The sequence below is a fragment of the Thunnus thynnus genome, chromosome 15 (assembly GCF_963924715.1).
Source record: "Thunnus thynnus chromosome 15, fThuThy2.1, whole genome shotgun sequence".
NCBI lineage: Eukaryota > Metazoa > Chordata > Actinopteri > Scombriformes > Scombridae > Thunnus > Thunnus thynnus.
The window spans coordinates 18077750-18088907 of NC_089531.1; the positions used below are offsets into that span (position 1 = coordinate 18077750).

Below are 11158 nucleotides of genomic sequence, written 5' to 3' on the forward strand. Positions count from 1 at the left end.
TGATGAGCTCCAGTCCCTGTGCTGTGCTTTATTTATTCAGCCAGAAATGTGTTTTTCTTCTTGTTCCTTCAGTTGAATGTTTGAGCGTCACAGTGCAGAATGATGTAAGAGCAGAGTTTGACACTAGAAGGCTGTTTTCACATTCATCTGCTGAAAGGGGAAAGTTTCTCTTTGCTCATCTTAAATCTGTGCCTGCAAGTATGAGTTGTGACATCATAACTATATTGGAGCCAATCAGGGTCCAGCATGCAGCTCACATGTGTGATGTGGAAACTTGAACACTGAGAATAGACTCTATAGTGAAGTAGGAGACATATTTACATCCAGTAGTTAAACTTTTGATGTTAATAATATTTGCATACTCATTGATTCTAGATTTTGAGGGAGAAGGAGTAGATGTAATTTTAGAAATTTTCAAGGAAGTAGTTTTAACAAATTATTACTCAAACAGTATTTCTTTAATGTCTTCAAACATGTCTGGAGGGGATCTTTAAGATCCTTCCAATATATGTGCTAATTATGTGTATGTTTGAGTCTTTTAAAGGCTTTGCATATCTACACAGGAGTTTCTAGTCATTCTGTTTGAGTAGACCTCAGCTCAGGTTGTCCCACCTCTGAAGTTGTACCATGATTATACATGAAAAAGGGCCAAATGTTAGAGACATGACTAGATAAAAGGGTCAATCTTATGATTCTATCATTTCATTTAATAGTTAAGATGATGTATACATTTGATTACTGCAAATAAAGCGGCACTCAATGAAGCTGGAGCTCTTGGTACCCCTTGGAGACCAATTAAGGCCCGATTTTAAGTTGTCTGCTTTGCCAAGAGGAGATCCTGTAACCTGTGAATGGCCTCTTTTGCAAAAAAAAAAGAAAAAAAAAGTTTAATTTACTTGATAATACATTTATTTTGACAGTTGTTACTGGAAGCATATGCTTCACTCTGTTTAGCTTGACACACTGACACCGGTGTGCATTGTGCTGTAGAAGAGGGTTGATAGTTGTTAAAAATGTCTCAGATGCAGCTGCTGAGACTGTTCATCAGTGAACGGCTGAGTGCAGCTGCAGAGGAGATCTTTGCAGCGGTGCAGAGGACATTAACAGAGGCTGAGGAGGAAACTGCTCGCTTCAAACAGGACAGTAACCATCATGGACTTAAAGAAGAGGTGCACTTACACAGCAAAGGTTTGATTTAAAGAATATTGTATATACTCCTCAGGCTCTAGGCCAAGTTAGTTATTGAGGTTTTCTGACCTGCTAAACGTGTCAGAATAAGTTATAGCAGTGCATAGTGGACAATGGAGGAGAGTAACTAAGTACATTTACTCAAGTACTCTACTTAAGTCCAACTTTGAGGTACTTGTACTTTACTTGAGTATTTCCATTTGATGCTACTTTATACTTCCACTCCTCTACATTTCAGGGGGAAATATTGTACTTTCTACTCCACTACATTTATTTGACAGCATTAGTCACTTTTCAGATGAAGATTTTACATAAAATAATATATTTTAATATTCTGTTGTTTAAATTGTTGATCTTATGTTTTCTTTTTAAAGCACTTTGTGTGAAAGGTGCTATATAAAGTGTACACTTATATATAATATAATATGATGCAGTTCTATTACTATTCATCTATCCAAAGTATCTAAAATTGGCTCGACATCGATAAACTACAACATTAAAATGCTCTCACATGTACTTGTTAGTGATAGAAACAAACATTAGAATAAACTATAATAATATAACAGTTTGCATAAGGAGTACTTTTTCTTTTGATACTTTAAGTACATTTTGCTGATAACACCTCTGTACTTTGACTTAAGTAACATTTTCAATTCAGGACTTTTACTTGTAATTGAGTATTTTTCAACGACAGTATTTCTGCTTTTACTTAAGTAAAGGATCTGAGTACTTTGTCCACCACTGATAATGGATAATGCAATCGGTGATCAATAGAACACAATCATGAGGGTATTTGTATTAGTCCATGACCAAAAAATGTGAATTTAAATAAATTTAAAATCAAAAACAACATGTAGTACTCATACAAAACGGGGAAAAAAATCTTGTGGACTTGTAATCTTGTGGTCACCATACTCAGCACTCATTCATGCTTTTGATGATATTGTTTGGTCTTGTAACAACACATACTAACCAACTTAATAAGGACCTTTGTACATTGTCTCTAATGTGTTGAAAGTTTCCCTTCTAAGTATGTGAGCAGCTCTAGTTGATGACTTTGAGTGTAAATTTTATTTGCTGCCACTACACTATCTACACTAAAGCCAGACCAGCAGATATGAGGAGACACCAGCAGCTGAAGACCTGTACATCAAGAAAATCATTACTGAGACAGACCTGCATCAGATTGCAGTCGCCAGGACGAAGGATATTGTACTTCTTTTAGTTAAGTGCAATAAGTAGACAATTTATCAAAGCGTGACCTTAACTGGAGAGAGAAAATCACTGTCACACAGGATTCATTTGTAAGTTTGTAACTGAACTATTCATTGTTCATGCTTACCAACAAGCAGTCTAACACAAATAATTCAATTATCTTAATAACTTAACTCAGAGTTACCCCTGTGATGCAATGGATGATCACAAAGCCCTGTGATCAGTGCTACCAGTAAACAGTGCCCTTCCTGCTTCAGTGGAGCCCCTCTGCGTGTACCTCCAGTGTGTAGGACCTGATGCTGCCAGAGAGGAAGATACAGCTAGAATGTCCCTCGGCTCTGGTACAAGCAGTGATGGGAGTTATTTATCCAGGAATACAGCATGCAGTGTGTGGACAAGAGTGTGATAAGACCAGCCCTCCTGCCCCCCTACATCTGACTACCCAGGCTAGAAGCTCTCCTTAAGTCTTCCCCTTAAGTCAGCAACCGTCCACTGGCATGTGAGGAGTTTGAAAGTCTACTTTGTGACCTCAAGTGGACAAAAATTGTTAAATGCAGCTTTAACTAAGAATTATAACTATGTTTAAATAAGTACGAGTATTTTTGGCTTTATTATGTTGGACACAAAGGAGAGCTGACAGGAAATGAGGGGAGAGATGAGGGATGACATGTAACAAAGGTTCCTGGACTAACTACAACTAGAGACACTGCGATTACATGATTTCATTTAAAAAAAAAAAAAGGTAAAGAGTCTTAGAAATGGACTCCCACTTTTGAAACCCTATAACTTTTCTCTCTTTCATGTAAAGCTGCAACAATTAATCGAACTGGCAACTATTTTGATCCTCGAATAAGAGTTTTAATCATTTTTCAAGCAAAACATTTTCTGGTTCCAGCTTCTCAAATATACATTTTTCTGTTTTTCTTTGTCACATATGACAGTGAATTAAATATCTGAAGAAATTGTAAATGCAATATTTTCACTAGCTTTTAACATTTTTTAGAATCAACAATTAATTGGGAAAATAATCGGCAGATTAATCAATAGTGAAAATAGTCTTTAGTTGCAGCCCCTCTTTTATACATGCTAGACTGGATAATAAAGTGCTGATATTAAGTTAAACTGTAATCCATGAGTAAAAAGGAAAACAAGTTTAAACAAATATCTCACTCTTTCCTCTCAACAGACCCACCTCAGGTTTTTGTCTGTGCAGGGGTGCAGGAACTCTACCAGCAGGCGTGGAGTCCTGAGAGCTGCCACAACAACCCCACTGTGGGCCAGGAGGACTGTGACCTGCTGGTCCAAGAACCTCCAGCAATCAAACAAGAACAGCAGGGGTCATGGAGCAGTCCAGTCACTGAGGGAACTGGCGCCAACACCTTTAAATTCCCTCCTGTCTGCGTTTATTCAGAACTGCAAAGTCATGACACAGGAATTGAAGACAGAAAGCCTGAACTCAGTTCCTCTGCTGAACACAGAGAGGAGGGAAATCCTCAACCAAGCACTGAATGTTGCACTTTTTTGCCAGATTGTTCAGTAACTCTCAGTAACATGGGGTCTGAGTTGAGTTTAGAAACACTGACAGACTACAGCACCAGTAAAGATGTGAAAGTCCACACAAAGAGCCGCACAAGGAAAAAACAGTTGACTAAAAGTTGTGAACCACACACCCCGACTCCACCAAACCAAGACACAAAGAGAAGCGGCAAATCCTACTGCTGTCGTTTCTGTGGCAAAGAATTCAGCCGCAGCGTTCACCTGGCCACACACACTCGTATCCACACCGGGGAGAAACTGTTCAACTGTGAAGTGTGTGGTAAGGAATTTCGACATGGCAACAGCGTGATCGTGCACATGAGGATTCACACCGAGGATAAGCCGTACAGCTGCAGGATCTGTGGGAAAGAGTTCCGCCATGTGGGCAATTTGAACGTACATATGAGAATCCATACAGGGGAGAAACCCTACAGCTGCAAAGTGTGTGGGAAGCAGTTCAGTCGAAATAATTTGATGACAAAACACATGGCTGTACATACAGGGGAGATGAGTTTAGGCATGAGGAGTGTCTCAAGAAGAGGTTCAGTTGGCATGCCTTCATGAGAGTTTTGAAATCCAGGGTTAATGAGATAAGGATAAAAAAAAGAGGCAAATATGCCCTTATAAAATGAAAGGAAAGGAGATGATGGGTTCCAATAGCTTTTGTGTGTAAATTAGTTATGAATTTGAAGGTCAAATCATCTTTTTCATACGTAAAATCCGGACTAATACCTTTCAGGTGGTAAAGATTTTTCTCACAATAATCATATAGGCTTAGTGTCTCTTCACATCATCTTTTATTTGCATTTAAATGTAACAGATAAGACCTTCTTATAAAACTAATGTTTTATAATCCCTGATTAAAATTTAGTTTAATCTTTATAAATATTTAGCAGGAATAATGTGACTGGATTTTGGTTTTAAGATTTGGGAGTAACAATGGAAAGAAGGAATTACACTGGTAGATTTAAAAAAAACAAAAACATATGGAGTAACTACAGAAAGAAGGAGGATAAATAAAGTTTTTGATTTCAGGTCAAGAGAAATTATAACATTTGTGAGAGCGCTTTCTCAATAAACTCCCAACAGAGAAAGAGCAGGCACAAATCACACTGACAGATGCAAAAAAAATCATACAGGCATTGCAAAATATATTTACTTTGTACAGCCACAGCAGATATTTTTTTTCCTGCTTTATGTGAGAGCTGTTGAACAGCACAAACTCAACTTTTCAAGCAGTGGTGCTACGCTGTTGCCATGGCGACGACATGTCAACAACGCTCTGGTCGGACCACTGCTGCTCTGCCGCTCTGCCTGTCCTGAGTCCTGTTTCTAAACATGTCGGAAATGTCTGCTATGAACAGAAAACTGATACAAACCCTGGCTGAAACAATCTCAAAACAAGTGGACCACTGTGAGTATTATTTTAACTCCACTCTGCCTCGTTATCTGGTGCTAAACTAAGCTAATGTTCCAGCTAGGTGCATCCTCCGCTGCATAGATTTGCATTTCATTTAGAAAACACGCTACTTAGGAAATGTAAATTGTCTATTCTTATGATCTCAGTCAATAAAACAGAAGTTGCCTGCCTTATCCGAGAGTTTGACGTGCTGCTGGGGGAGCCGGCAGTCCCTGGAAGAACCGCAAGCGGCCTGGACAGAGGCAGGTTCAGGAGCATCCTGCACAACAGCTTTGGGATGACTGACGACATGATCATGGATGGAGGTAATCTGCCTCGTAACTAAGTACATTTACTCAAGTACTGTACTTACGTACACTTTTGAGGTGCTTGTACTGGTAATGTAATGGAGTATTTTCTTTTGATGCTACTTTATATTTCCACTCCACTACATTTCAGAGGGAAATATTGTACTTTCTGCTCCACTACATTTATCTGACAGCTTTAGTTACTTTTCAGATGAAGATTTGACACAATGGATAATATAACAAGCTTTTAAAATACAACACATTGTTAAAGATGAAACTAGTGGTTTCCAACCTTTTTGACTTCTGATGTTTTACAAAAAGCAGTGTGTAGTCGGGGTCACATTTCAGATGTCTATGAGCTATTAACAGTTCCACCAAATAGTGATTTTTTTCTGTAAACTTCTCACATGATTTCATTTCAATAAATGTTCAAATGATCCAATATTTCAGCAAAAATCAAAGATTAGAGAAAAAGTCTAAAAACTGAGAACAGATTTGTTTATTAGAACGTTGTTCCCCTTTCCTCTCCCATTAATCATTTCACGACCCCTCTGGTTTATCTGATGACCCTTTGGAGGGGCCTGACCCCTAGGTTGGGAACCACTGTACTAAAGTGAGCTAACTGTATATAAAGTAGTTGAAACTAGCTTCACCTCCAGCAGCTACAACAGTAACATGCTGCTTACACACTGATGCTTCAGTATTGATAATTTAATGATGTCATATTTAATAATATATCAGTCAGAGGGACCAAACCAATACTTTTACTGCAATACTTTAACTACATCAAGCTGATAATACTTATTTACTTTTACTTAAGTAGGATTTTTCATGCAGGACTTTTACTTATAATGGAGTATTTTACATTGTTGTATTGGTACTTTTACATAAGTAAAGGATCTGAATACTTCTTCCACCGCTATCTGTCTATTGCTGACTGATATTTTGCAAAATATGAGTCATTTTATATTTCCAAGGACAGAAACAATGATTCACAAATATCCTGCAGTCATTTAGAGTCCTTATGACTGTCTGGTTATATAAACATGCTCTGAATATCGCTAATGATCTGTCCTCCAGTCTTCAGGACATTTGACAAAGACAATGACGGCTTTATTAGTATGAAAGAGTGGATTGAGGGGCTGTCTGTTTTTCTTCGTGGGACCTTGGATGAAAAAATAAAATGTAAGTTCTCAATCTGACTTTCAGGGCTAAACATGCATGCATACATACACGTAATAAATCTGAGTAACAATGTATTATCCAGCTAATAACCCTTCTCTGTTTTCTCGCCTCAGACTGCTTTCATGTGTACGACTTGAACGGTGACAACTACATCTCCAGGGAGGAGATGTTTCATATGCTGAAGAACAGCCTCATCAGACAGCCCATTGAGGAGGACCCTGATGAGGGAATCAAAGACCTGGTGGAGATCACACTGAAGAAGATGGTGAGACGTTTACTGCTCAAACATCATGGTCTATTTGTACAAACCTGTGAGTTATTTCTGCACACTCAAAGCTCCAAACGAGCTTCACATTTTAATGCTTCATGGAGGCAATATGTAAGATAATTCTCTGTACATAACGTTCTAATTTATTAACACCTTGATGAAAGAGAAGTTGACCACAAGCACGTTTCCAATGTTGTTTCCATTCATAGGACCATGACCATGATGGCAGGCTGTCTTTTGCAGACTTTGAGAATGCAGTGAGAGAGGAGAACCTGTTGCTTGAAGCTTTTGGAACTTGCCTCCCCGACTCCACGGTAATCTCAGATTAAAAGGCCTTTGAAAACCGTAACAGCTTAAATTTCCAAGTCAAATATTCTTAATCTTATGTTCTGTTTTCCTTCTATTTTTAGGGTATTGAGATATTTGAGCAGCACGTATTTCACGATCAACTGGACCAATGGTGAAATAATAGTCGTGTGCACTTTCAGCTGCATATTCTTTAATAAAATTGTTAATAGCTGTTTCCACTTTGATGCAAAATGTGTAAATTAAAAGAAGTTGCCAAAAGAAACAATTTGAATGTTCATTTTTCGTGGTTGTCCAACACTAAGACAGCTGGTTTGATCAAATCCGGCGACGTGGTTTCATCTTTTTCTCCACTGGTTTAACATCAGGAACAGATCCCACCTACAAAAGATGACATTGATTTTACTGATATAAATTACAGCATTTAGACTACAATGAATAACTCATTTTGTTCCGAATTCCTATTAAAACATCAGATATGGGCTAACCTGTTTCATTGTGTTCCTGATCAGGCTGACAGTTGTGTTCAACGATGCATCCTCCATGTCCAGTTTAGGTTGGTCTGGTAGTTTGGGCCCGATTAGTGGCTCATTTTTGCCGGTAACGTCTGTCAGTGAGTGCTCCGCAACCTCTTCCATCTTGCGTTTTCTGTTCTCCAAGTGTGTAGTCCTTGGTACAAATCTGACTGCAGAGGCCAGTCTGTGCTCTGAGTCTCTGTCTTTATGTGAAGACGTTTGGCTGGAGCTTGAACTCTGCTCTGGCTGCTGTTTTGTGTCAATGAGGGCATTATGTAATGTTCCCATTTTGTCCTCTGTTGTTAAAGTCCGAAGTTGATTTTTATGTCCGTAGTAATGATGTTCCTGGGGTGGTAACGGCAGTAAAGGAAAGCTTGAATAATGGCCCACATTTGAACTCTCTCCTGTATTATCACAGTCAGATGTTTGCTCGTGTCTGGCAGTGATCTTCTCTGATGTGGTGTCTGATGGTGTGGTGTCTGATGGTGTGGGCTCCTTGTTCACTGCCTGCTCCTCTTCCTTTTCTCTGGCTTTGTAGCAATAATATAAGAGGAAACATAGTATCAACAAATAGTTCAAATTCAGGTTTAATTATCATTCCAACTAGAGCAGCAATGATTAATCAATCGATTAGTCGATCGACAGAAAATTAATCAGCAACTATTTCAATAGTAATATCCGAGAGGGGAAGAAGAGGAGGAATAAGAAAACAATTCCAAAACAAAACAAACAGCAACAGAAAGCTGAGACGAACACACACAAAAAACAAGGCATTACTCAAAGTAAGGTTTTTTCAGGGCTAGTGTATGTGTATGTGCCTTAAAAACCTGTGTGCAACAAGCTTCTTTTAGAGTACATTTATATTGGATGTCAAAATGTACCTTTATTCTGAGCTGCCCTTATTATGTATCTCCTCCGGTCCTGCAGCTTCAGTCTGGTGTCCTCCACAGTCTCATATTCAGGGACGTAGCACACATGCAGCACACCACCAAAGAAGCTCTTCTCATCCATGTTACGTTTGGCTGCTCTGAAACAGAGAAATTGAAACAGGCTGATTCAGAAGGTCTTTTCCCTGTTGCCAGTGATGCAGTATGATTGACAAGGTCGTCTTCATCATGAACCTGGCACTGGTGAGTTTCTGGAACTTGACAAGATAAACCTCTGTGAATGCCTCAGCTGGATACTCGTCCAGGGGCCTGTACTCCTCCACAGCTCCGTACAGGGCACACAGCTGGATCAGCTCTGTCATTACTCCGATAGCTGGGACCCCCTGGACCATCAGGTAACGGGACTCTAAGTTGATAGTGTACACCTGACAACACACAAAACTTAATGTCAACAGCTGACCGCAGACACTTGATACTCTACGTTAAGTTACATTGTAGGAGAAAAGACAACAGTATTCTCAGTACTTCGGGTAGGATGATTATAGGTGGACAGGTTATCTGTGTAGTTTTTATATAACTTTAATAGATTTAAGCTACACTCTGGTTAGGAGTCGCAGTGCCTCATAGCTTCAGATATATTGTGTCTTTTCCTTCTTGATATTTACAGATAGTAGCGTACTCTTACCTTAACAGATTTAGCTTTTCTTCCTTCTCTATATTTTGGTCGAGAAATGCATACTTTCCGCTGTTCGTGGTGTTTGTAAACCTCTGGGACTCCCCAGCAGCCTGAGTTGTTGTTGCTATGGGCCGCCATGTTTCAGGAAACAGTTTCTTCTTCTTCTTTGGTGTTTTAACGGACGGCAGTTGGCTTCCATGTCGTCGCATTACTGCCATCTGCTGGAGTCAATTAACTCCTACAGTGTTCTGATTGTCACATTTCTCCTATCAGCTTTGTTCTCTTCTGCCCCCCACACTCCAGTATGTTCTTTAATCCTGTTCCTGTCATCCCTAATCTTTCCATTTCCTCCATCATGTCCTTTCTGATATATATTTATTGCAGTTCACAATGGTCACAAAGACTGGTTGGATGCTTACCTATAACATGAAGTGTGCTGTGGTAGATTGCTGTGTCTTATTCTTAATCTTGTTATTATGACCTCTTCTTTTCTGTTCCCTCCCCTGTGTCTTACACTGCTTATGCTGTTTTGAATTAAATGTAAATGTCTCCCCCTTATCTCCTGATCACAGTGTGAAATATTTTGTTCTTCTTTTTCTGTTTTATGACAACCAGCGTTAAGAAGCATTATCTCCACTTACTATGCTGGAGTGTGAATCAGAGTTATCTGTTCCCTTAAACAAACAAACACAAGAAAATAAAGATTAAAAAAAGTAGTATTTATTGTTCCAGAGTTTCATCTCAAAGTAGGGAATAGGATCAGTGAGGAATTATGAGTTTACACAGGAGAAATGCTTGCAATATTGTCAGCAGTGCAGTGGATAGAGGATACAAGACCATTGAGAGCAATCATTTGTTCTCATTCAAGGTCATCTCTAGCCAGTTTACAGTACAGTCATTCAGACAGCAGACCAGACATTTTGATAAAAGTACAACAAACATTATACAGAATTCAAATAATGGATCTTGCAGTAATGTTTTTATGGTTACTGGCACATATTGGTACCAAAGGAAATGAAATGGCGGATAAGGTTGCAAGGGAGGTCACAAAAAATCATCACATTGATTTGGCAGTTAGTGTCAGCAAGACAGAAATTTAAGAGTATTATTAAGCAGAGATTGAAGGAAAGGTGGAAAAAGCAATGGGAGGAAGAGAGGAACGGATGATGGGTTTACAGAGTTCAAATGAAAATAGGAGAAATGTGTGCAGGAAGGAAAAGGAGAGATGAGACAATAACATCAAGACTTAGATTTGGACACACAGCACCAAACAGTACATTATTCAAAATAGGTAAACATAATACAGGCAGATGTGAATACTGTGGGCAAGAGGAAACAGTACAGCATGTTACGCTACACTGTCAGAAATATGAGACAGAAAGAAGGCATCTGATTCAATTCAATTTTCAGTTCAATTCTATTTTTATTTATATAGCGCCAAATTATAATAAAAGTTATCTTAGGGCTTTTTTCACATAGAGCAGGTCTAGACCGTACTCTTTAATTTAGAGACCCAACAATTTCCCCAAGCGCAAGCACTTGGCAAGGAAAAAGTCCCCTTTAATGGGAAGAAACATCAAACAGGACTGGGCCGTTGGTGGGCGGCCATCTGCCTTGACCGGTTGGATTGAGAGAGAAAGAAGGAGGGAGGGGGAGAGAGACGCAGAGAAGCATA

At 39.1% G+C, this 11158-nt stretch overlaps 2 protein-coding genes across 3 annotated transcripts; one reads left to right on the forward strand and one right to left on the reverse strand.

The window, feature by feature from the left end:
• The first annotated feature begins 554 nt into the window (after positions 1-554).
• clxn (calaxin) lies at positions 555-7622 on the forward strand. Of its 2 annotated transcripts, XM_067613212.1 has the most exons (7): positions 978-1188; positions 3590-5353; positions 5506-5664; positions 6727-6831; positions 6945-7096; positions 7309-7413; positions 7510-7622. In XM_067613212.1, exons 2-7 carry the CDS (start codon positions 5278-5280, stop codon positions 7561-7563), a joined length of 651 nt encoding a protein of 216 aa, XP_067469313.1. In that variant the 5' UTR covers positions 978-1188; positions 3590-5277; the 3' UTR covers positions 7564-7622. The 2 variants fall into 2 exon arrangements, with proteins under 2 accessions (XP_067469312.1, XP_067469313.1); XM_067613211.1 differs by lacking the exons at positions 5506-5664; positions 6727-6831; positions 6945-7096; positions 7309-7413; positions 7510-7622 and having other exon boundaries at positions 555-1188; positions 3590-5282.
• Positions 7579-9647, reverse strand: rbm48 (RNA binding motif protein 48). The gene is made up of 5 exons (XM_067613213.1): positions 9493-9647; positions 9042-9232; positions 8802-8947; positions 7894-8450; positions 7579-7786 (listed from the first exon to the last, which is right to left on the reverse strand). The coding sequence occupies exons 1-5, from the start codon at positions 9619-9621 to the stop codon at positions 7724-7726; spliced, it is 1086 nt and encodes a 361-aa protein (XP_067469314.1). The 5' UTR covers positions 9622-9647; the 3' UTR covers positions 7579-7723.
• Between the last annotated feature and the right edge of the window lie 1511 nt (positions 9648-11158).

Bases quoted from the DNA above. Each gene is read 5' to 3' on its own strand.
- clxn (XM_067613211.1), top strand. From the start codon at position 1,014: ATGTCTCAGATGCAGCTGCTGAGACTGTTCATCAGTGAACGGCTGAGT. The intron at 1,189-3,589 runs GTTTGATTTAAA...TCCTCTCAACAG, and splicing joins GGTGCACTTACACAGCAAAG to ACCCACCTCAGGTTTTTGTC.
- rbm48 (XM_067613213.1), bottom strand. From the start codon at position 9,621: ATGGCGGCCCATAGCAACAACAACTCAGGCTGCTGGGGAGTCCCAGAG. The intron at 8,948-9,041 runs GTTCATGATGAA...TCTCTGTTTCAG, and splicing joins CAGAAACTCACCAGTGCCAG to AGCAGCCAAACGTAACATGG. The intron at 7,787-7,893 runs GTTAGCCCATAT...CATCTTTTGTAG, and splicing joins TCAGGAACACAATGAAACAG to GTGGGATCTGTTCCTGATGT.